At 41.3% G+C, this 26,415-nt stretch overlaps 1 protein-coding gene across 1 annotated transcript in view; it reads right to left on the reverse strand.

Annotated features, from left to right (window-relative positions):
• Positions 1 to 1,605: 1,605 nt before the first annotated feature.
• LOC308692353 (sacsin-like) overlaps positions 1,606 to 26,415 on the reverse strand; it is a gene marked incomplete at both ends in the record, with an annotated part of 32,113 nt that continues 7,303 nt past the window's right edge. Inside the window, 4 exons of the mRNA XM_081368288.1 lie at positions 1,606 to 12,506; positions 12,604 to 12,692; positions 12,787 to 14,215; positions 25,964 to 26,110. Coding sequence (XP_081224414.1) covers positions 1,606 to 12,506; positions 12,604 to 12,692; positions 12,787 to 14,215; positions 25,964 to 26,110 — 12,566 coding nt within the window. The remainder of the gene's footprint in view (positions 12,507 to 12,603; positions 12,693 to 12,786; positions 14,216 to 25,963; positions 26,111 to 26,415) is intronic.

The following is a 26,415-nucleotide window of genomic DNA, read 5'->3' on the forward strand; positions in this document are numbered from 1 at the left end:
TTCAGACGCATTGTTGCTATTTTGAGGAAACTGAAATAGACTGCACCATTGACCAACTGAAACCTGGTCTAAAGTCAATGGTGCAGTATTTTTTTTGTTATTTAAAGAGCGTGTTAGTAATGTGCACGTATAGGCGGGTCCACAACGCTTGTACACACTGCTTATTACACACACAGGGTGTAAATTGTGTGCAGCAGCAAACAAACTATAGCTAAATATTGAAAATAAAAGGATTACAATGTAAGAGATTATTATTGTGTACATAAATAAATGGTGGAATCCAGCTTGTCCCATAGATGGTCTATTTGCATGCTTTAACCTCTCGCATGAGCAGATCCGTTTCCTAGCCAGAGAAGCATTCAGTTTTTCCTATCGTAAACTAGCAAAAGTGGATTTGGATACTTGCGCTGTGTGCTTTGAACCATGGGCTTAGATTGTTAAAATAGGGCCCTTATATTCTTTATTCAAATGTTTGATTCATGTGTGAGCTTTTAGACTGTGCAGGATAGAAATCAGGGTAATAACAGTGAATAGATGAAGAGTCTTTCTAACTGTCTAACTGTATGGCCATTCATGACTAGTTAATCTTATATTCCTGCAGAAGGTAACATTTTAGTCTCATTACGGATTCAAAAAAATAATAAAAAATAATAATAAATTCCCTTACTTCATTAAACCATAACAGATGGGACCGGTATTTCAGGAAAAACTGACCACTGCAGATGAGGGCTTTTAATTTTTCTTTTCATTACTGTGTTAAAGAGTGATAATTGCTTGTATTTTCAGACGCACTGTACACCGCGTTGGCCAGCACTGTATAGACCACTTCTAACAATGCTTGCTTTCTTTTATTGTGCTCACTACGTAAAGGATAGGCGATATGCCTGCTGTAATTATGTACAGAATTTGTTTAATAAGTTATTACTGGGACACCAGAAACATATGAATACGCTTGGCATGGTTTTTGCAGTGGCATGGAGGAAACCAGATGCTGCTCAAATCGAAGTTTCATTTCTTGATCAAACAGTAAGGAGAACAACATGAGTCACTATTCATGTAATATTTTATATTGCAATTGACTCAAGAAATGGTTTTGCTGCAAAGATTGTAAAGCACATACAGCATCTGTATCGCAGGAGGATTGTGTAACTGGTAATGTTCATTTTATTTGCAGTTATGTCATTTAGTGAATATTTGGTTGACACAGCTTTTGACTTGAATTAATATTTCTTAATAAAAACCATACTTTTAAATGATTGGCATTGAAATTTTAATTCTATTGTCATTTTTAATACAGAGTTCACAGACATGTCTATCCAAAGTAATTTACATTGCATTCAAGATTTACATTTATTTCATGCTTTCCCTGGGAATCAAACCCATTACATCAGCAGTGCTCTACTGTTTGCTACAAGAATGTCCAGTATACAATAATATAAATGCAAAATAGGCTATAATAGTAAGCAAGAAGAGAAGCAGACTTAGAATTATCAAAACATGATTACAAAGATATAAGAAACAGATAAAAAAAAAATATCAGCATTGTTACTTGAAAAGATCCCCATGATCGTTTCAGTGGAACATAGTCGATAGTTTCAAGCTACTTCAAGAAATGTATTCTTCTATTTTTTCTAAAAGCATTGTTGCAATATCCAGTGCACTTCTAGCATTATCGACGCTGAACTGCTTGTTTGGAATGTGAGGAAATTGGTGATAGTTTGGATACTGAGTTTTTTTGCCATCAACACCAAGTTCAGTCAGTTGCCTCACAGTGTTTGGTAAAGAAGTCAACTGTGGACTGTAATGGGACACCTGCTGAGCAAGGCTAGTTATTGAGAAGTTCTTGGGATGCTCTCCACTTCTCCTGTACATTGCTGCTATCAGGGCTTTTTCCACAGCCTGATGCACCTTAAACAGACACCACTCTGAGCAATCTCCTCCAGTGTCATTGTGAGCTGCTCTGATGTCACATTGAGCCTGTTCATACCAGCGCTTTGCCTCTCCTGTGTTTGGCCTTGGTGTTTCCCTGTGGTATGACCAAAAGTTATAGTGGCTTCTAGAGTAGTTCTGATAGAACCTCTCGCGTCCCCTCCTGTGGCTTTGTGCCTCTGTGTTCCACGTGTTATAGAAATCTTGAAAGTCTCTACAGGTTGAGGATGTGCTATGTGCAGTTTTCCCTTGTTGTAGTTCCTCAATTCTTTTCTGCAGGTATTTGAAAGCCTCATGGGCAAGTTCTTCGTTGCCTGGATTCTTGTCTGGATGCCACCGGAGGTAGAGACGTTTGAGGGCTTTTTGTTTGTCCTCATTTGACATATTCCAGATTTCATTTAAGCTTCGATCAATTTCTCTTTTGATCTCTTCCAATGTCCCTGGAAAGACTCTTTTGGGTGGAGGCCTGGATGTCAAAAGACGTTCTATATCTGTGCAAGTAGACCCTGTGTTGGGTGGAGGCCTGGACGTCAAAAGACGCTCTATATCTGTGCAAGTGGACCCTGTTGACACATTTGCCTTCTTTTCTCGTTTAAATTGGTAAAGGTCAAGAGAGCTTACTTCAATGAAGTCATCACTGCCAACTTGTATTTTATATCTTGCAGGACATTGTCTCAATTGTCCCAGTGAATTATCTAGTCGGTTGATAACAATGACATAGAAATATTCACCGGATTCGTCCTTGCTGAAGCCAACATACTCTCCACTCTCAAAGTTGTTGAGGAAGTTCATATCAAGGCAGTCATGCCATTCTTCAGGTATGAGACATCCAGGTTTCGGTAAGGCATCATGTCCTTCCTCGAGGCCACTGTTATGAATGCCATGATTTGCCAATTTTTTCTCAACATCCCCCATGTTATCACACAGAAGAAGATGCCCAAGGACTAAGAGGCTTGAGGTGGTCAGACAGTTCTTTAGAAGAGCATTGATTTCTTTAGTAAGACACATATTAACTTCATTGACTACTTTAGGGACCATGTCATCGTTGTGTTTCAAGTAGAAATTGCATCCATCTTTCTTTCTTTTTACATAAACATCTGTCTCAGCCTTACTACCTTCAAGTGGCTCATGGTTTAACAGAAGTTCAGTTTGAAGAGTTTTGCAACAGATAATCTGAATCTTGGAAAATATTTCTTCACACTTTCCTGCAGCTTCAGACTGTGAAACCCCACCTTTGCTGTCTTCTCTGATGAGACAGACTAGACCATGAAGAAATGCAGCAGAAGACAAGTGTTTTTCAAACCAGCCACTAAATTCACATCCCCCTTCATCACAGTATTGGAAACTTGTTCCCTCCAGATTTTCAGAAACTACATCCGAGAGAAATTTGGGGCGAACTTGCTGAGGAAGGAACTGCAACAATGTTTGATGTTCATAGTGATCATTTCCAAGATGACAGTAGTTTAATTTTTCCAGCAGTTTCAGCTTGGCTTCCAATGGACCCTCGAGTCTTTCAGGCTGGAAGACTGTGTCGTTGAAAAACAAAGTGTTGGATTCATAGAGTCTTCCATCTGTTGATGGAAGATAAAGTGGGTTGTTTCGGAAACAGGTTTCATTCTGTTCCTCTTTCAGCAGGCAAAATAGCTGTTGTACAACACGCTTCACAGCTTTCTGCTGATTTGCCTGAAGGCTGTCTTTGTCAGAACTATCAGAATAGATTTCTTGAAGAACAGTGATATATTGATTAATGGTGGGCCTCTCCTTTACACCAATCTTTTTAAAGAAATCTTCAAATTTCATATAATTCGATGGTATGCGGTACAAATAAGGCCTAAACTCAAGAGCATCATGTAGCACAAGTGCTGTCTGCTTTGACTTCACAAGTTTTGTCCTGTTTTCTACCAAGATAATGGGGAGGTCAGAGAACAGAGAGGCATCAAAATTTATTGACTGAAGGTATGCGTATGATCTGCTAAATACTGCGTTTCTTGTTTCCAACAATGTGTTAGTGTCACACTGAGACCTACAGATGTTTTTCAGATTAGCAGCTATTTGTCCAAGGGTTGGAGTCTCCAAGGCTCCGACATCTGTCATTTTCTTTATGAGATGTGAAGAGTAGAATTCTGAAGGTAGGATTGGCATAGATGTCCATATCAGATAATGGTGATCATTGTCTCTGTCAATCAATGATCCACTGATTGCAACAACCTCCCTCTCTTGAGCAAAGGCCTTGTGATAATCACAAAGTTTTTGCTGAATTTTCACTGGAAAGATGAATTTAATGTTAGCAACTCTGTTCAGTAATTTAGAGTTTTTGTCAATACTCTTTGACAAAACAGTCCTAAACAGAAGATTTGATCTTTCCTCAAGAACATCCAGAGGAGTGCTGCCTCTAGTTTCAGATTCAATTTGTTTTGCAAACTGAATGATTTCCTCATCAGACACTTCATGTTTCAATCCAAGGTCCTTTAAGAGACGATGTGCTTTAGTTTGTTTACCTTGGAAATTGTCCCAAAACTTTTCTGACACAAATCTCTCTTTTGGAAGCATTACCCTGTAAAAGGATACACTGTCATCATAGAAGTATGAAGCCACCTGAAGAGAGCCATGGATGTCTCTAATAAATCTGACATCTCTCAATGCAGAGACAATCCTGGGGTCCACTGGTCTAAATTTCACTAACAACCGCATTAAATCAAGAAGCTTGGCCTCTTTCATCATGTGCACAGAAGGAAGAATAAACTGTACACAGAAATCCAGATCATCTAGAATCCGAATGCTTAGAATTTCTGACAATTCTAAGTTTATCCAGATGTGCTTGAGGAAAATACAGTCACATTCATCAACACGGTACAAATTTGGGAAATCATTCTGATGTTTAGAATTTAGAATGAATATCATTCTGTGTAAATCAATCCTTTCTCGTTTTCCAGTTATTGACTCAAACAGGGGCAAGGACTTGAGCATCTTCACATGTACACTCTTCTTTTTGGAATCTCTGATCCCATTCTGTAAGAAGCGTTGAAGATCTACACATTCATCTTTTGAGAGCTCCTCCAACTGGGAATGAGGAACATGATAAACCTCTTCTAAAACAGCACTGCTGTCTCCTGTTTGCAGGAGCTCTGGATTCATATACTTGAAAAGTAAGTCTTTGAAATCAATGAAAAACCTGATGTTTAATTTCATGAACCCCAGTTTTATGAGAATGGAAGTGATTTTTTCATCTGGCTTCAGAATCACTTTTGATACGTTTCCCATTGTTTGTAAGAAATGTGTGTTATTTTGACTGGGGCAAATGACTGGTAAAATAGGACTGTCATCAAAGTGCTTTTTTATCTCACTGTAGATATTCATCTTTTCATTTTGGTAGAATTTCGCTTGATCCTCAAAGAAGCTCCATAAAGTTTTCAGCCATTTGATCGTCTCTGTCTCTGCTTTGTAAAGCTGGCACCTTTGATCAGGTAATGACTGACTGAGCAGCTGCTCAAGTTTCCATTTCAAATATTCAGCTGCCATGGCAATTGTTAAGCCCTTAATATACTTTCCGTTCTGTAGAATTTGAATGTGATTTCTAATGACATCAATATCTGCAAACAGTTCATGGTGTCCTTGAAAAAGACTGCTAAATTTTGATATCAGCTTTGGGGATTTAGAGTCGAAGACTCTTAACATCTGATCTTCTGTGAGGAGAAGAGGCAGCCCATTGAGGTCATGGACATTTTTCTCATTAGCATTTTTCAAGCAGAAGCTCAAAAGTTTTGAACATCTTGCTTTGTTTTTGATCAAGGTCTGGTTGATGGGCAAAGGCAAACTACTAGTTGTCTGAGAAGGATCATTCAACGATCTTTGCTTCAAGAAGTTCATCACTGTTGAAGTGCTGACTTCAGTCACATTCACACCAGCTGCTTTAAAATTCTTTTTTATTTCATTAATTTTGCAGGTGTTTGGCACTAATTTCATCCCGATGTCATCTAAAATTTGGAAAATTCTTTCATGGTCATCAGTTGAAAAATATGGACAATCTGCTGAATGTGGTTTAGATGGACTGCACCAGGTAACTGTGTATTTTTGTTGTGAAAGACGTGATGACTGAACAGAAACAGCGTGTACAGTGGGTATGACAGGAAGATCACGTTGACTGATTGATCTATAGACCTCATGGATCATCTCATGCCAAACTTTGTCTACTTTCTGTGAAATGCATGGATAGTAATGGCAAAATGTCTCTAGCTGTGACTTGAGGAATGCAAGAGTTGTAGGTGTATCCTTCTTTATGAATGAGCACAGACATAACAGGAGATCTGCATAGAGTGTTGAAATGATGTTTACTTTCAGTGACTGGTTCCACTCAGTCTTCAAACTATCACCATCCTCTTTCCACAAGTCCCTTCTAGAAGAATCTACTTCAAAATTTGCATTCACATGAACTGGTAAACCAGTTTGTCCAGGTAAAGGTAAAGAACAAAATGCCCTGCCAGTAAATTTGTAGTTAAATGAGCTGCTCCAACATGCAGCCAAAGCAGCTTGAGGAACTTTAAAATGATCTTGCTTGTTTTTTTGCTCATAGTTTTGTCTTGAAAAGCTAAAGCACTCTGCAATGACCCACTGACTTTGGTTATTTCCAGATGAGATTTGAATGTCATAGATGGTTTTGCAGGGTTCAGCTGTTCCTGACATGAGGGATTCTCGAACATGGCTGTAAAAGTTTTCCTTGCTTACCATGCTCTTCTCTGTATATGTCTTTTCAACTCCAAAAAGACAATTAGTTTGTGTTCCATCTTCACTGATCTCCATGAACTGTATTTTTGTGATGTGTTTCAAGAAGAGTATTAGTCCTTCAGGATCTTCAGTCAAGGCATAGTAAAGTTCCTTCATGTCACGGTCTGTGACGGTCTGTCTAGATATTTCAGATTTTTCTGCCATTTCCTCTGTCCTGAGAGGGAGCCTGAACATGGTTCCAGAATTGAGTGCAAACATTTCTGGAAGAAAGGTATGATAAACATCCTCAAAAGAATTTTTAAATTCGGCTTCCATTGAATACATGCAGCCTGGTGACTGTTTTGTTACATTTTCCACGTATTTTAGATTTGGATCAGAAATGCAGAGCCATTTGTCACCAGTCAGTATAGATGGACAATCTGTCAGATGATACACAGAATTGAAGCCAAGTCCATATTTTCCAGTTCTGCCTAAAGTGCCATGTTTTCCTCCTTCCCCCAGCTGCTGAATCCCCTGCAGATCATCATCAGAAAATGTTCTGTTGTTGTACACACAGAGAGCCGGGCCTTGAACCAGTTCCCATTCCTTTCCAAATATCTTTTCTGTCTTATGTTTTCTTTTGTCCCACACAAAGTGAATTTCTGTTGCTTCTGCATCATCAGCATTTTGTATGAGCTCTTTCAGAATATCTTTTTTAGATGGATATGCATCAATTATATTTTTTATTCTGACAGTTAGTTTCTCTTTTTGTCCAAACTCTTTGACATGAAGGGAAAATCCACTGACCAAATGATTCTTCAAAGTATGGTGTCTTGTTGTTGTTACACCAAAATGACAGGCCACAGGCCGAGGTATCAGATCATGGGCGAGCTTGACACCAGCTGAGACAGGCATCCATGGGCTGTCATTAAATCTCAGCTCTTTAGAAGATGTCAACACACCTCTCTCATCAGGTATGAAACAGTTTGTAAGCTTTTTATCTTTAATTTTGTATAATTTCATGAGTATTGCAACACACTTATAAAGGTCTGATGTGGAAAGAGGTTGAGATCCATTTAAAGCCTTAATTTCATCAAGTGCAGCAACAAATTGCTCTCTTGTGAGTTCTTTGTTGACACCTAGGCAGTCCCAGAGCCTCTCGAATTTGGAGAAGATGACTGGAAGGACATAGAGATATGGTTTCACCTCAAATTGCTCACTTCTGGCCACTGACCTCACATTTATAAAGTGATCCTCAATGAAAATGAATGGATATGATTTTGCATGCTCAATAATGGGATTGGGATCTTTCTGGTCCAACAAGTAATTGTTGAGATATTCATAGCAAGACTGGGCAATGTTGAAGAGAACAGTATTTTCAAATGCATTGCAGTGTTGGTGTGCTTTTAACAGCTGCTGAAGCACCGTCTCAACTGGTGGATTTGTCAGTACTCTCAATTTTTGGAAAACTGGATCATACTTGTGTATTTGAATATTTGAATGATCAACTGTGAATTCTGTCATGCTTACTAAATTGTGACAACTGTCACTGTAAACTTCTTCAGGTTTTTTAAGAACAGTGGAATTCTTGCTTTGCTGAACTAAAGGAACAGAGGCAGGAAGGAATGGTATTTGAGACAGTGTGTGCCAGTGCAGATAATTATCATCTTCTTTTATGTAGACTTTCATAGACTCCATGAGACACTGAAGACATTTATGCCAATTAGATGTATCCTGTTGCCAAACACTGGATATCTTCCCTGCTCTTTCTATGATGTCCTCTAAAGAGAGGCGGTCACTCAGCATTCCCAAATCTGAAAGTCGTTGAATCCTTTTTGGTGAGAGAAAGTCATTTGATGTTCCTTCAAGAAAGCGTCCTTCCTTAAGTTCATACAAACAAGCCATTTTGCCAGAAGGATTCACAAGTTGCTTAATAAATTGAAGCTTCTCACAACTCTGTGTTGGAATACAAGGGTAATTTTTCAGTAGGTCATCAACAGCTGGATCATTCAAGTCAATGGCATTCAGCACAAGAGTATTTCTGCTGTGTGTGTCCACAGAACTTAAGTTCTCCAAAACAATGTTGTAAAACTCAGGCCAGTTGATTGTTCTCTGTTTGATCTCTGGTTTGAAGCCACAATCGATGAAACTCTGTCTTACCCGTAATGGGAGAGAAACAACACTGGAATATGAAGCTCCCAAGCTCACAAACACTTTCATGGCAATGTCTCCAACTGTTTGGTTCTCCACAATTTTTGGATTCAGAAATCTCACATTGTCCATAGAACACCAGTTATGCCCATTGCTGAAAAGCTCCAGAGATTTGCCATTGGCATTCTGCACAACTGCTGAGTAGAAAGACTCAACCATGGGTAAAAATGCTTTGCTTACTGTCTCTGTGTTAGGCCAGAATGTATGGAAGGAATAGTTCTGGATATGTCCATTTTGGGCCATTTTTTTTAGCTCAAGCAGTGTAGTGATGTACGCAGATTTTACGGCATCTTTCAGTAAAGCTTTGTTCCACTCAGACTTCACTCCTTTTTCCCACAGACCTTTCCTATTTGATGTGACTGCAAAAGTTCCATTGACATGGACTGGAAGACCTGTATCAATTGAGAGAGGAAGAAAGCAAAAAGCCTGGCCAAAGAGGCTTTCATCAGGAGACCATGAATTAGTTTTTGCCTCATTATGCAAAGGTACAGCTATACCTCCAATTGGAAATGAAAACATATGTTCTTGTTCATTTCTTCTCTGGAACATTTGCAAAGAATCATGCGTCCCAAAACAGGAGTACAAAAGCCAGTACTGGGTGAGGGATTTATCTGAGGTCTCCTGAACTATTTTAACAATGTGTGCTTTGTTGACATCAATCATTTTGTGCCATGTGATGTCACTATTTCTGAAGGTGTTCTCGATCTCTTCGAGAAGTGTGTCATTTGAAACAGGAAATGAATTCATGACTTCTCTGGATATTTTGAGAGAAGTCTGAATCTGATCATTCCTTAGAGGAGTTAATGAGTTTTCAGGTACAGTTTGAAGGGACATAGATGTAATGCTCTTCAGAAATAGTAGGTGTGTTTGTGATTTGTCAGTCAAATAATTTCTAAAACTCCTAATTCGCTCCTCATCAAATACCTTTGCACTGATCTCTGACTTATTGGCCTCCTCCTGAGTACGGAATGGTAATTTAATCAAGGTGCCACTGTAAGCTTTCTTGCTGTTTTGCACTGACAAATCACAATCAAAAATTCCTTCATAAGATTTCAACTGTCCAGGAAACCTTTTGTACAGTCGCTCCTGGAATGGGTCAAGTTTAATTCCTGGGTTTCCTTTGCTGAGAATGTGCTTTTCCAAATGGGTGACATTTGGATCAAGTATGAGAAGGGTTTTCCCACTCAAAATCGAGGGGATATCACTCACATGGTAAACAGCATTAAATCCAAGCCCAAACTTTCCAATCATCTCAACTTTTTTTTCCTTTGATGCTGATCCCACTTTGAGAATGTTTCCCCAGTCTTCTTGTGAAAAAAGCTCATTGTTGAAGATCCAAAGGCATGGTCCATTGCAGAGAGCCATTCCATGATCAAAGAGTGTTTCCGGGGGCTCTTTGTGTTTTCTGAAGTCAAGGAGGAATTTACATGTGGTTGCCCCAGCATCCTCAGCATTTTGTAGGAGTTCTTTGAAAATGTCACTTTCTTCATCATACTCTTTCAGAATGTTTTTAATTCTTTGAGTAATTGGTTCAAATTGTCCACATTGTTCTATTCCAAAGGAGTCTTGCTCTGCTAGTATGAACTGTGGTTTTAAGATGCGAGTACTTAAGAATGGGACTTTCAACCATCTTGCAGTGATGGGTAGAACTTCTTCATGAATGACATAGAACTCCTCATTGTCTTGTTTCAGGTCATCAAGTCCTTCAGCACTGATGTCACAGAAGACTGTTTTGGACAAAGACTGCAGAGTAAAGTTTTGATTTTGTGCCATGACAGGCACAGGGGTACTGTCCTTTAAAAGCTTCTCATTCTTTCGCATCCAGTCAAGAATGGCAATTGACACTTTAAGTTCTGTCAAGTCTCCATGAGGAGGATACCTGCAGTCAATTCTTTGTTTTATGTCATGGAGTATGTCTTCAATCTCTTCATCGGACAGTGATTTCTTCACACCAAATTTTGATAAAAGGTTTTCATATTGCAAAAACTCTTCAGGCACTTTCTTGATGTAGGGGCTTAGATCCAATTCAGGTGGATAGGCTAAAACTATATCTCCTGGACAGACAAATTCACTTTTATTCCATATCCAGGGGATACTTTTTGTGTCTATTAAATCTGTGAAATTTCTCATGTTGTCTTGCATGAATTTGTAAATACTGTGCAGCTCGGTTTTAAACTGAAAATCTGAATTTGGGTTGACCATTGATCTCAGCGCAGAGAGGTTCTCCAAGACTTTTTCAACAGGAGGGGGCTCATGAAGTCCAAGATTTTTGCAGACATGTCCTTTTAGCTCAGATGTAAGTGGCATTACATATCCAACAATTGAAGAATACTTTGAATCCCGTACTTCAGTTGGCTTATACAGACCTCTCTTGAGATTTCTACTAATGCTTCCATTGAAGAACTTTGGATTTTCACAGGGCACCCACTGCCTTTGCTTCAGCTCTTCTATCTGCGCCTTGGTGAATTTTAAAAGGAAATCATTCTCATTCAGGACTCGAACAAGTGTATGTGCTTTTTTCAATGCCTTATCTGGTGAGTGGGCAAAAAGCTTTTCAGTATGATTTATGACTTGGAGTATGTTTTCTGTAGATATTTCTTTTTGCTCTGTCTTTAGGCCAAGGCTTTTTAAACTTTGAAGCATTTCCTCCGTGTTTGCATAAGAAGGTGGGGGAAAGAATTCTGCCTCAAAAAGATCCTGAAATGTCCTATTTCTTGGATCAAAAACATCTGAGGCTTGTTTGTGTTCTCCATGAGTTGTCTCAATAAATTTGAGATTTTTAGTTTTCGTGAGCAGCTGCTTACTTTGTGTGAGTAGAATGCTACCATTATTCAATATCCAGGTCATTACTGTCTGTTCCTCCCCTTTTTGGAAAAAGGCTGCCTCAATGCAGTCAACCAACTGAACAGCCACCTTAGCAGCATCTAAGAGTTCAATATTCAGAAGAGTCAAAAGTCTGCGGTCAGCTTCATTTGCACACTGTACAATGGTCTCAGGCATTGGCAGATCATTTGGAATGGCTGGTTTGGTGGTTGAAACAACTGCTTGCTTTGATTGAACTGCAACATATTTCCCAGACATCATTCTGAAGATTGGCAACATGGAAAGCAGGATCTTTTCAGCATTTGAGAGAGAATCCAAAGAAGAGAGGTACACTTTCAACTCCTCTTTTTCCTGTGATGAAGCAGAGGCAATGCCTTTGATGACCTGATCTCTGTGTGAGTTCACAAAGATTTGTAGAACACTTCTTGGTGAAGCGGGAAGAACATATCTCTCAATGTCATGATGTCTAAGACACCCATCTCTTTTTATGACTGTACACCCCACCATTCCTAACACTTTCTGAACATGATCTGACAAGCTAGATGCTGTGCTACACTGAAAGATCAAAGTTGTGTTACTCTGCAACCTTGCTAACAATATAGGATTGCCTGAACTCTGTAGTGGCTCCAGTGGTATTAAAGGCATGTCAATAAAGTGATTTAACTCGTTCCATTCAGTGCTAAGAAACTTCCAGAATTCAGCCAGCCAGCTCTTTGGTGGATGATGATCTTCTGCTATTTTCCATGTCACATGACCTTGGGTAACCTTCCAGTCCATGGGTAAGTGCTTCTTGGTGAGTGCAACAACATGATTTGCATCCAAATTGATTATGTTGTATGTGCCTGAAAAAATAGTGAGACCAAATTTCACAAACATGCATGATATTAATTAAATATTTTATAAGCACTCCAGATAAAATATATTAAACAATTTTCTTACTCTTTGTTGCTAGTTTCCTTAGTTGCTTAGTGCAAACATGGCTCAGATCGTTGGGAATAAATCTTTCTTTACAAAATGGCAGCAATGTTCTAAACAAAGAAAAAATTGATTGGTACTTTGAAAACACAATATGAACACACTAAAGAATTCAAGTAGGAAAGAGACAACTGTATTACACCTTACCTTGAAAACCTCCCATTGTCGATCAAAACAGTGTTCTGCACTTCATTGGTAAATGAAGTGAAGGTTCCATCACTGAGAGGCAGAAGCTTAAGACCTTGTAGCTCTGTGTACTTCTCATCACTGAGAGCAAATTCAAGAAGAGAGTATCTGTCATCTTTACTGAGGTTTTCAGTCTTACTTCTGTGAAGGACATCTCTAACATAAGATGGAGTCACCCATGTCAAGGTATCATTTTCAGGGAAGATTTCTTGAACATCTTTCAAAATATGTTCTGGGACTGTGACCAGGTTCTCTCCTTCAGCAATCAATAATCTTGATATCGCAGACATTGTGTCACTACATATATTGTTGACTGGAAAAACCGCATCTGAGGGAGACACCCAGATTTTCTCATCTTTGGCAAGGTGAAAGATCTTGTATTCACTTAGACCCCTCAGAGTATCTGTTGCAACTTCATGCCATCTGTCTTTATGTACAGTCTTGGATAGGTCAGGCCAGAGATTGTACACAGTGGCAGCAGGCAGGGTCGAGTTTCTGGATAACTGAATGGCATCCAGGATCATCACAATATATACATGAGGAAGAATATCTTTTATAAGTAGCTCATTCCACTTTGCAGACTCATCATTCTTCTGATCCTCCTCTTGCCACTTAATGAACCTCCGATTATCTGTCAGGCCAAAGCAAGCATTGATGTGAATGGGAAGCCCAGTTTTGTTTGAGTCATTATTTGGAAGTGGCAGAAAGCAACTTAGTCTTCCTTTGCAAAGTGATCCGTCTTCATTTATTTGAAAAGCTGCATCAACTTGAGGGTAGAAGCTCAGCTTACTGGCTAGAAAGTCAATCTCTGGTTTATATCTATATTTCAGAAGGCAAGGTGTCACAAGCCATTGGGACTTTGTTTCTTCCACTTTCTGTGAAATGTGTGACACCGTTTTCAAACAAGTTTTTCTGTCAAACGATTCCTGCTTGACATGAGAAAGGTCAGTGTAAAATTGATTTGACGCTGAAACTTTTAGCCTGTTGTTGCAGAAGCCATTGGTGTCAATATGCATCAAAGTAATGGATGACACATTTCTCAGGAAAAGAAGACTGATGTCTGCATCAGCAATGAAACTGTCAAAAAGCTGTGTAACTTTTGTGGAGTCATACAAGTTATCTGAGATCTCAGAAGCCTCATTGCGCAGAGGGAAGCGGAAAAGCGTTCCTTTGAAGTATTGCTCCTCGCTGATGACCTTCTCCCAGGAACAACTGATGACATGACTGACTACATTTTGAAAGGGCTGGAACTGATCTCTCAAGTTCAAAAGGCTCTCTCTGTCCTCTTCATCATCTAAAGACCATCGATAGCCTTCTTCATCATCTCCAAACATCTTCTTTTGAGGGTCAAAGATGGCTAGGTGTTCAGAACTGAATACACATGGCAAGTCTGTAAATAAACAATAATAATTTTAAATATTGTTGTTCCAAATCCCCATGTCAGAATCCGACACACCAAGTACTAGGGATGCACTGATACCACTTTTGCCATAAGGAGGCCGATACTTTTATTTTTGCCAATACCAATAATGATACCTTTATTTTCACTGCATTTGTCATTTTTAAATATATTAGCTAGAGAAACCAAAAGAATATGTATTATATTTGTTGAATATTTCCTTCAGTTATTTACATGCTTAATTATACCTGTTAAAATGAATTGTACAAGCATCTGTTACTTTCACTGTTCATTCTAATGCTTTGTCATATTTTATCTTTCATTTAATAGCACAGGGCATGTTTAGAGCTGCTTCAGCATGGCTCAATGCTAAGGATTTTTTTCTACTGACCTGGTTGAGTCAGTGGTTTAAATGTTTAGATACCAGTGAAATATCACAATTCTCTATTTACAATTCTGATACTACAACAAAAAATACTAGCCTAATTAACGTAAATTAAAGAAAATTATTAAAGACAAGTAAACAGTCAGTAATAAACAAATAATCCAATTACAAAAAACACAAATAAATACAATAGAACAAAAATACAAATTAAATAAACAGTGATTTTCAGGTAGTTCCCTTTCAGTTGTTCACAGTCGACGTTCGACTGAATGGTATCACGCTAGGGAGCCTGTCATCTTTGAGTACTATTGAACGAGTCAATGCAATTGGCATGCGTGATTCGCATTACGCATGCGCGTACGTATAAATACGGATATGGATGCACGCATTAGTTGCTTTTTTGCTTCGGAGCCGATTGTTTTTGATGTCTCTGAAGAGTATTGTTGTATACAGCGAGCAAGTGTGTCGGTGTTCTTCTAGGAAGACTCTCCCAGTTGCTGGTGGTTCTACAGCACGAGTGCAGCGGTGATCGCGAGCTTTGAGCTCTCAACTGCTGTTTTAACAGCATCAAATTTCTGTATTTGTTGACGGCTGGTTAGAGGGCGAAAAAATGAGTGCTTTACTGTTTCAGTTCACTGTTTAGTGTTGCCGCGGTCATTCCCCTGTGTGCTCCGGCACTGGTGATGGGTCCCATTTCCTGAAAGAGCAGCACGGGTGGGTTTGCGTCTTTTTCAAGATGCCATTCCACCCCTGCATTTCTGGATGCGATCGTTCCCTGTCCCCCCAAATGGACGGTCACAATAGTGTATCACATGTTTGTAGAATGTATATGTATATATGTATATATGTAATATATATGTGTATATATAATGTATGTGCATATATGCAGCATGTTGAAGCAGCTTTTGTGGATAGTTTGTGTTCTCATTGCGAGGATATTACTATCGCGGTGTTGAGATCGAGACTCGCCTTCATGCGTGAAGGTGGAGTCCCCATTACCACGCCCCGCTGTGGCGCCTAGTGGGATGGGTGATCAGAGGATCATAGTGAGGCTTCCCCGCCCAGTAACCAATCCCTGTGGGGCCCTCACTCCTCTATCACATCGCAGCCGGTGGAGCCCCCTGTTGAGCGCACTGGTCCCTCTGTAATGGTCCGACCAGCCGTTTCATTCGGGGTCTGGGAGTGTAACGTTGCCCGAGCCAGATCCAGAAACATCAGCTATGCTGAATCGGGCCGCCGAGGCTGTCGGGCTCGAATGGAATATTCCACCATGTCCCGAACAGTCTCAGTTGGATGATTGGCATCTCGGGACGGGCCGCGCTTGTTCTCTGCTACAGGTCTATCAGGCCAGGGCACTCATGGACATGCACGAGGTTAGCCCAGACTGTGCGCTCATAGTTGAGCTCCGCACTGCATCCAACCTCGCCCTCTGGGGCACGAGTGTCGTGGCGTGCGTGATCGGTCTGGCAATGTCCACATTAGTGGTCCAGGAGCGCCATCGTTGGCTCAGCCTGGTTGTTATGGCGGATGCGGACAAGGTTCGGTTCCTGGTCTCCCCAATTCCCAGGTTGGGCTGGTCGGCGATGCGGCAGAGAACTGCGCCCAGCAGTTTTCTGCTGCCCAAGCGCAGACGGAGGACATCTGGCACATCCTGCCCCGGCGGCCCGCTGGTACCTCTGCCCCGCCGCCAGCAGTTCCTCCACCTGCTTGTCGCCGAGGGTGTTCCCCTGCCGCCGCTCCCGCTGGGCCTCCGCAGCAGCCTCCAGCCAGGCCTCAGCATAGAGCCGGCCGAAGTAAGGTCACCCAGCCCACTCTAGGCGCTGGCAAACCAGGTGGCAAGCGACAACGAAAGCATTCCTGAGCGGGTCGCTCAGGGATGGAGCAGGGTGCTTTTGGAGTATGTCACCCATCCACTCCCTCCCCCCGGATGAAGGCCGGGTGGAGTCTTTGTTTGTGTGTGTGTCTGTTCCAAAATGCGGAGCAAGCGGTACCCACACTTCAAAGAAAGAGCAAATTCTTCTGTTCCTGGGTCCCAAGAGGGCAAGTCTGGCGGTGTGCCTGGCCCCTGGCCCGGTCTTATGGAAGCCTAAAAAGTGATGAAAGGGGTCTTGAAAGTGATGAAAGTCACTTCGCGCCATCGGCAGCGGCACTTGCTGGGGTTTATCGCCGGTGTGTGCAGGGGTGTCCTGCGGTGAGAGTGAGGGTTATGTGCTTAGAAAAATACCCCAGTCGATCATTTAGTGGCAGTGGAAATAGCTGTTCAGCTGCTCTTGGTTAAAATATAGAGAGTGGCTTGAATATTCTGTTGAAGGGGATGCTGCATTTTGTTATGCATGTCGTAAATTTGGCTCAGCTGGGACAGATGATGCGTTCACAACCACTGGCTATAACAATTGACGCCATGCCCTTGTTCAAAATAAGTCAAGTCATCTTTATTTTCATAGAGCTTTTTACAATACAGATGTCACAGATCTCTGAGGGAAGACAGACTAGACAAGATAGTGAGGAAGAGGAGGTGATAACAGTCCAAACAGTAGGCAGGGAACGGGGCACCATGATAGGCGAGCAGAAAGAGCAACCACTGTACTGTAACTAGCTCAAGATGACGGTAGGCTGGAGAGCAATTCTGAGCAGAGTATGTGAGCGGAGTGGAGTGGGAGCGGAGCGAGGAGGATTTTTTAAAAGTCGGAACATCGTGGTTCCCCTTCGTTACGGGGAACTCCCGCTGCGTCGAATACAACGCTACGGGGAATGCCTTCGGCATGCGTTATCTGAAGTCACTATACAACTATTCCAATCTGGATTGGTGTGCGTCATCGTGCGTCATGACGTTGCATGTGACGGTGACCCGGACGCTATATAAGGGTCACAGGAACAAGGAAATGACAGCTTCTGTTCTTCAGCAGCGTTCTATGTCAAACTGTACGTCTTATTTGGTGTTGTCTGTCAAATCTACTATGGCGAAGGCAGTGTGCGTCTCCTTGATTTAAGAAAAATTAAAGAAGCAAGGATGGCGCACACTTGCTTTGTGGTGTTGGGTTGTGAGCGGAGCTTGCACGGACAGTTCTCGAGGGCACTGTCTATTTTGTGCAAACTGAAAGGATTCTGTGACTGGGATCTCGCGTTTGCCGAGGCAGCGCGTAGGTTTATGTCTGCATTGCAATACAGAATCTATAGTGGCTCGGATCTCGCGTTTGCCGAGGCAGCGCGTAGATTACGGCTACTCTGCAATAAAGATTCTGTGACTAATCTCGCGTTTGCCGAGGCAGCGCGTAGATTAATGTCTGCATTGCAATACAGAATCTATAGTGGCTTGGATCTCGCGTTTGCCGAGGCAGCGCGTAGATTACAGGTCTGCAGGGTGTAGACTCTGAGTGTACTCTTCCGCTCCCGCCTGAGCCTGTTTAAAAATAATAAAATAGGCTTGCGTTCCTAGTGCATCAGCTCGCGTCTGTCGAGGCAGCGCGTTGTCTGTTTGCATTGGGTTCGCACGTGGAGCAGTGTTTACAGGTCTCGCGCACGGTTCGGAAGCCCGCGTCACTGTGGCTTCTTCCGACCGTGTTAAAGACCCGGTGTTTGATTTATTTGATTCTGAGGAGTCAGATACTATCAACACTGAATCACGAATATTCACCACATTATGAGGAGTTGCTGGAGAAAGACTGGGGCTGTAATGAAATTAAATGTTTGGTAATTTAATAAGAAGGAAGCGTCTAAAAAGAGTGCTTCCTGCAAACCCAGTCAAAATCCTTGTGTCAGAGTCTTCCTTTTTCAAACGATCTCCATACTGAGGTACTGAGATTGTGGAATAATTGAAGAGGAAAATTAAAGGGGAATTTAATGATGCAGGGGGTAGAAGAATATTTCTCCCAGATATCGTATTACCTCTGATGACTCAGACACGTCCCTCTAAAATTAAAGTGGAGCTAATATAAATATTATCTCGAATTTGGTAGGGAAGGCTTATATGGAGGACAGTCACCAGCTCCTCATATTCTGGGAAGTCACCTCTTCCCCTCCCCTTCCCCCTGTACAAGGCTCGGGGTCAGAGGAGACGTTCTCATAAAAAAAAAAAAAAAAGTATTATTTTCGGTTAGTTCCTGCCGGTCTATCGCTTCAGGTCACCGAATCTCAAAACCTGAGGTCAGTCTCGAGGGACTGATCTCCTTATTAGATTATTCATCGGTTACGTCCTGCCAGTAAACTGCTTCAGACCACCGATAAGCACATTATATCACCTGAGACTAACCCAGAGAAATTGATTCCTCTTGTAGATTGTTTAGACGCCTGGTCAGGCCTTCCGAATATATCTAAATGGACCCTGGGTATAGTTAAAGGATATAAAATCCAGTTTAAAGTAAGACCACCCGATTTTAACGGGGTATTTCACACACTGGTTTTCTCACATCAGCGCCAGGTGATGGAAAATGAAGTTGAATCTCTTTTAGCAAAAGCAATAGAAATTGCCCCTAATCAGGAGAGGGATTCAGGTTTTTACTGCCGTTACTTCATTGTTCCGAAAAAGGATGGTGGACTTCATCCTATTGTAGATCTTAGAGTACTGAATAAATCTTTGAGGAGATTTAGTTTCAATATGCTCACTATACCCAGTATCATTCAGCAAATCAGATCTGAAGACTGGCTTGTGACATAGATCTCATGGATGCTTATTTTCATAACTTCATCATCCATTATCATAGGAAGTTCCTTAGGTTCGCTTTTGGGGGGAAAAGCTTACCAATATAGGGTTCTTCCTTTCGGCCTAACTCTATCCCCTTGCACTTTCTGTATGGATGCTGCCCTTGCTCCACTGAGACTTCAGGGGAACCGCATCCTAAATTATTAGATGACTGGCTTATTCTGGCAGAACCAGAGACGCTAGCAATCCAACATCGAGATGTTGTTTTGCGTCATCTTCAGTGCTTGGGGCTAAGGCTCAATGTCAAGAAAAGTTCTCTGTCTCCTCTTCAAAGAATAACATTTCTTGGAGCTGAGTGGGACTCGCAATCTATGCAAGTTCACTTGACCCAGCCACGTATTTAAAGTATCGTGGCTGCAGTTAGAGCTATCAGGTTAGGCCAGGCCATCACTGTCAAACATTTTCAAAGAATTTTGGGCCTTATGGCAACCGCATCAGTAGTGATTCTACTCGGCTTGCTTCATATGAGGGCCCTACAGTGGTGGCTCAGGACCAGGGGGTTTTCCCCAAGGGGCAACCCCTTCCGTACGATTAGAGTTACGTCCAGATAACCTCGTTCTCTAGTCATATGGAAAGACATACGGTTCCTGTCCCAAGGCCAGGTGCTTGGAGCTTCGTGTCCCAGAAAAATTCTGACCACGGATGCTTCCCGCATGGGCTGGGGTGCGGTCATGGAGGGCCGGTACACCCGCAGGGTCTGGAAGGACCATCACCTCGCATGGCACATCAGTTGCCTGGAGATGCTGGCAGTATTCTTTGCCCTTAGGCATTTCCTTCCAGACCTCAGAGGCCATCAGGTCCTTGTTAGGTCTGATAATATATCGGTGGTCTTCTACATCAACCATCAGGGGGGCTTGAGGTCTCGTCCTCTGTGCAAATTGGCCCATCATATTCTATTATGGTCTAAGGACAAATTTCTCTCTGTGAGGGCCATGTATATACCTGGGGTTGATAATGTGGGAGCAGACACCCTGTCGAGGCAGGGGCCCAGGCCAGGGGAATGGAGGCTCCACCCCGAGGTGGTGGAGCTTATATCGGAGAAATTCGGCCAGGCGGAGGTAGATTTATTCGCTTCTCATGAGAATTCTCATTGCCCGCTCTGGTTCTCTCTCTCGCATCCAGCCCCGTTGGGTCTGGAGGCCATGGTACAGACGTGGCCGAGGCAACGTCTGTACGCCTTTTCCCCCGGTCGCTCTACTCCCTGGAGTTCTGGAGAGGGTCAGAGGATTTTGAGTAGATCTTATTCTCGAAAAACCACACTGGCCTTCTCGAATAGGGTGATCTGGTGGCCGAGGTCATCAGATCAGCTACCTCCAGAACTCCCCGGCTCAGGAAGTTTTAATTGAGTTAGCTGGACCCAGCCTTTTACTGCCCTATGGCTTCAGTACTGGGATTCTTCTATACTCTAATCGGGACCTCTCGTCCACGCTCAGAGCCGCTATGGCGCCTACGGTCTCCGTATGCTCTCAGGGTGGTCCACCCGGGTCGTCCCATGACCTCCATATTTCCCTGTAGCCTTCTAGGATGAATCCTGTTATCCTTGCAGGCTGACAGGTCTGTGGAAAGAAAAGCCCCTGTCGGTTCTGCGGGATACGTGTATATATGTCAGATTAAAAGAAAATCTACATATTTTGGAAATCTGTTAGCTTTCTAGTAGGAAATTTCCCCGGTCACCAATAAGGGTACCGGAGGCTATCTTATGATTTCCTCTGGCTCTTCATCCTTCGTTGCTATAAGTGTGACAGGAGAGCCTTCTAGGCTTTTAGGGTTATCCATTAATGGTGCCTTGGAGTCAGTGTCCTGCCTTTTTAGGCATATGTATATATTGGACCTCACTTCTGAGGCTGTTAACTCAGCCTTTTTCTTACACCAAAAAAGACAAGAATAAAATTCTTAGTATAGTGGGTTCTATAAATTCTCCCCTGTCCTTAGCAATGATCCTCACCTTCAGAGTGCTTTCTGCCTCTGTATGCTGCGTCAGAATCTGGATGAACCCTGTCTCTGCAGGCTATCATATTAAATTGCTTAGAGCCTTTATTCGGCTCCGCAGAGTATATCTATATAGGGTATTAAATGGGAGTTTGTTAGCTTTCTTTGAGATATTTCTCCCCGGTGACCAAGGTACCAGAGGCTATTCTAAAAATTCCTCAGCTCTTCATCCTTCGTTGCATGTACGGTGTAAGCAAGAGAGCCTCTTAGGCTTCCAGAGATTATCCACTAAAAAGGGTGTTAGGAGTTAAGTGTTCTGCCTGTCATTAATCAGGCCTATCTACTTGGACCTTAATATCGAGGTTGCTGATGCGACCTTCCCTTTGTACACCAAACAAGAAAGAATAAAATTCTTAGCACAGTTGGATCTTTCACTCTCCCTTGCTTTAGTGCTCTTGAGTGTGCCAGATGCTTCACACCCAGGGCGCTTGTTCTCTGTGGGGGCTAGCTGGTACTCGTTCCCCGTAGCGTTGTATTCGACGCAGCGGGAGTTCCCCGTAACGAAGGGGAACGTCTCGGGTTACTGGATGTAACCCTGGTTCCCCGAGAGAGGGGAACGAGACGCTGCGTCCCCTCTCCCCACCTTCGGGGCGCCCTGAGAACAGCTGCTTTGAACCTTTTTCGAAGCTGTCATTTCCTTGTTCCTGTGACCCTTATATAGCGTCCGGGTCACCGTCACATGCAACGTCATGACGCACGATGACGCACACCAATCCAGATTGGAATAGTTGTATAGTGACTTCAGATAACGCATGCCGAAGGCATTCCCCGTAGCGTTGTATTCGACGCAGCGTCTCGTTCCCCTCTCTCGGGGAACCAGGGTTACATCCAGTAACCCGAGACGTTTTCAGACGCTCTGAGAGCGCTCCACTACCGCTCCATCACGAGACAATTCATGCCAACGGCTCATTATAGAACTGCATTTTTAGTAAGAATTAGCTAGCATGATACAGATGGATCACTCAAATCAGAAAAAAATTTGAAGGTTGTGATGACACCGATGGACATGAGTGGCTGTGGGAGGTTATAGTTCTCAAGCCTACTTAATATGATCAGGCAACACTATCTCATGAAAGTGCGTAATCTATAGCACAAATTTTATTTCTCGTGCCATTTATATGCCAAAAATAGTTTGTGCGTGCAAATGATGCGCACTTAACCCCTTGGGTAGGATTAGGGGTGTGGAGTGCGTGCACGCCATAAAGTGCGTATCATATGCACGCAGTGCAAGCAAAAACTATTGTTGCCGTATAAATGGTACGAGAAATAAAATTTGTGCTATAGATACGCACTTTCATGAGATCGGGCTGGATCGGGTGAAAGCACATTTTAAACAGGTAACACTTATTCACACACGCAATCGCTTTCTCACTAATGCATTGCATTCAAACAAATTCAATTCAATTCAATTCAAATTTATTTGTATAGCACTTTTCACAATACATATTGTTTCAAAGCAGCTTTACAGAAAGTGCATTTCAGAAATGTACATAGAAAAATACAGTTAGTTTTAAGATTACAAATGTAATCTTACAGTGCTGTCTGTATTTGCTTTATTTATTTATTTATTCATGTCAGGTTTATTTAAAATGGACAATGCATACTAATAATACATAAATAAATGTATAGTGTGCCAGAATTTTTAAGATGTAGGCCGAAAATGAGCTTCCCCTCTTTGAAAGACCAGCAGTCGCCACTGGTTCTCATATAATGGTGTCAATGCAGCCAGATCAATAATATTGTTGATTATTAAATAAATGTCCCCAACTAGGCAAGCCAAAAGCCAATGACAACAAACGCGAAAAAAGCAAAAGAGGAGATTGGATTGGAACATTCAGATTATTATCCAGTTCCATCTGATTGAAGATTGAAGTCATTACGCGGGTATGGAGACGGGTTTGTTGAGGATTAGTGCCCATGGCTTTAGTGTCGATGAGGGCATCACAGTGTAGAGTCTAGTTAACACAATCTCTGCTGACACTTCAGGGACTAAGGGACTAAAAAGGCATGAATTCAGAATAAAACAAAAAAACATATGTTGTTTATTAAATACAGTAGAGAAATGCCAAATGTGCAATCATTAAATGTTCTCTTTGATGGTCAAAAGGTTTATAGATGCTTCTCATTTCAAGTTTGGAAAGATGTTTGGCACGTGTTGCATGTTATATGTGACTCAAACTCAGCTTACAGAGATGGAGCATCATTACTCACTAATGCTCACAACACCCTATTTCTGATTAAAACAAATAAAAAAGGGAAAAATAATACTTATCTCTAAAGAATTTTGAAGCAAACATATGGAAATCCACAAGTTTATCTCTAGTGTAGAAAAGTGTACAGTTTTTTTTTCTCAGTGGATGCATAAGATTTCCTGACAAAAAATAAGAAATTACCCTCACAGATTTTTATCATTATAATTTCATATTTTATAATACAGTATAACTTTAGACCTTTCTGATGATTTGTAGGAAAATTCAGCTTTATTTTCAACCAAAACTGATGGATGTTGTTTGGATTGTGATTAGTAATGTTGGGCTATATTATTGACTTAATGTTAAGCAAGAGGTGTTATGTTCCTGCAGTCTGCCATTTTTTGGAAAATAAAGAAAATCTTTGTCTGAAAACATTTCTTTTTGGGGTGCTGCAGTCACCAAATAGTCACTTATCACACTGGATTACAGATACTCTTTCTGAGGTGTGCGGGTTACTTTGTGGTAGTCAGTGGTCAGTGTCTTCTTCTACAACAGTATCTAAGGGTGCCCCCCTTAACAAGATCTTCTCTCCACACATTCATAAGGTTTTAAAGTCTGGATATGGATCACAACCCCAGGCTCACAGGTCCTTTAATGGTCCTCCATTGATCCATCCTCTTGAGCCTATAAGATCTGTGACTTGCGCTAATCGCTCCAGTCTTCTTCTCTTTCACAAGATGTGTGTTGCGGCAGGTCTTCTATCAGACAGTAGAATCTGATCACGTAAAATGCCTGCGCCGTTTTATAGTCTTGATGACGCGCTACGCTACGTCAGCTGAACTCACGGGCGTCAATGAACACACAAAGCATTCCCATAGTGTCTACAACATGACACAGCATCTCGTTCCCTTCTCAGGGAACATAACAAACATAACGTAACCCACAGAATAAATGCTTTAAGTGAATTTAAGAATCAGAACAACATTACAATGTACAGTTTTGAGATTTCCAAAATATTATATTTAACAGTGTCATTAAATGTATGTTTTTTGGTGTTATTTTAAGATTAACTGTGTTAGATGATAGTACTAACGTAAAGGATATCTAAATGTAAAAAATGGCAAATAAACAAGCACATTATAATATTAATAATAGACTAACCATTAAAAAAATGTAACCGTAATCTGCAACAGTATCTTTCTGTTGTGATACTTGCAGTAATAATACTGAAAACATATATAGCCTACCCTGTGGCAAATTTAACATTATAGAATTTAAAAAGAAAATGAATTATTACAATATGAGCACATCATTCTACAAAGATTTGCTTTAGTAGTAACTTGTGTAGGGTGTGCTAATTCAGCAGGTTAATCTAGAGAATACATAAAATTATAAATGTTTAATTTGATAATTAGTAGCTTTGGTTACATATTGTAATGTATACTGTGATTTGAAAATACATTAACCATTTCCCTGCTGGTGTTTTCTAAAATAGTTGCGAGCCTATTCACAAAACTTTCATGGCCCCCAGAATATTTTGTTGTTGGAATATGTTAAACAAACAAACAAAAAATGTTTAAAAAATCTAGCTACATTAATTTTTATCAACAGTCCAAATGTGGGTACGTTTTGTTAAAAAGCAAAATAAAAAATAAAAAATTTAACTGAGAAAACTGTCAAAGACTACATCTGGATCGGATTCAGAACAATGATCAAAACATAAATGGAGTAGATCGAGTCCATGAACACCCCTAAAACTTCACAGTCATTACCTCTTCATGGGTTCCACATTTCATTCGTTAATGTTAGGCAGTTTTGATTTATATGTTGTTGAATGTTTGATGATCATGTTAGCTTATATGTACGTAAGCAATCTTCTACCCCCTCCTTTTGGGGTGCTTCTCAATACTCAAATTGATGCTTCCTTGTTTCCTCGCTCCTCCGTCCTCCAGCCCTTGACCCGGAAACCGATCGAATTCAGCCATCTTGAAGAACATCTAAATTCTCTGATTGCATCGCAAGGAGGTGAGGAACGAGAAGTGAGGAAGCTTCCTGAGGAGTCATGAGCAAGGATACACAGGTGTATCTTTCCCTCATATCCGAAGGGCTGGAGCTGAGAAGCGAGGAAAGGAAGCAAGGATGTTCAAATAAGAAATGAGAAGCACCCCAGATCTTCTCCTTTGCTTGTTTTTGGATCAGGAGATTCTGTACTATTTCAGAAGATGCGTAGTAGCGCCCCCTACTATATTACAGTGAAAGCAGATATTGCCAGAAAAAAAACTCGTCAATGGCAGGAAAGCGTTGTGTCATAAATGATGGAAAATCTCGTCATTGGCAGGGAAAGTTAACTGGCATATTGTGATGTTAACGCTACATAAATCAACAAGCGATATTGTAGGATTCAGTAGGCACTTAGTAGAATACCCAAAAACGTTATAAGAGCCAATCTGTTAATGTAGCCTAATGTATTTCACCTGTAATATGATAAACAGAGTTGAAGCCGATCCCAAATCTCCCGACTTTTGTTGGGTCATCCTGCTTGATGCTTCTGCCAACTCTCTGGATTCCCTCCCAGTCTTCCTCTGTGAAGGCTGCATCATTGAAGGCATAGAGAGCCGGTCCTGCGATCAAAGATACAAACAGATGATCAAACACATAAAGAGTAGTCTTTTGCCTACAATAAAGACTTTCAGTATTGTCAAAGACTGCTCCTAATGAATCATGTCTCCCATACTGTATATGTACTATATGCACGTATTTGCAGCAAAGATTTTGACCTAGATTTAGATATCTGAGATACAAACAGTTTAAGATACAACAGTTGTGACTGGAGCTTTTCAAAAGAGGAAAACAGATGTCAGTTATTAATGGAAAAGTGTGTCTAATTTATTATTTTGGTTGCTCCCAAAGTAGCTAAAGATGGGGA

The sequence above is a fragment of the Scardinius erythrophthalmus genome (assembly GCF_964197995.2).
Source record: "Scardinius erythrophthalmus genome assembly, chromosome: 6".
NCBI classification, from domain to species: domain Eukaryota; kingdom Metazoa; phylum Chordata; class Actinopteri; order Cypriniformes; family Leuciscidae; genus Scardinius; species Scardinius erythrophthalmus.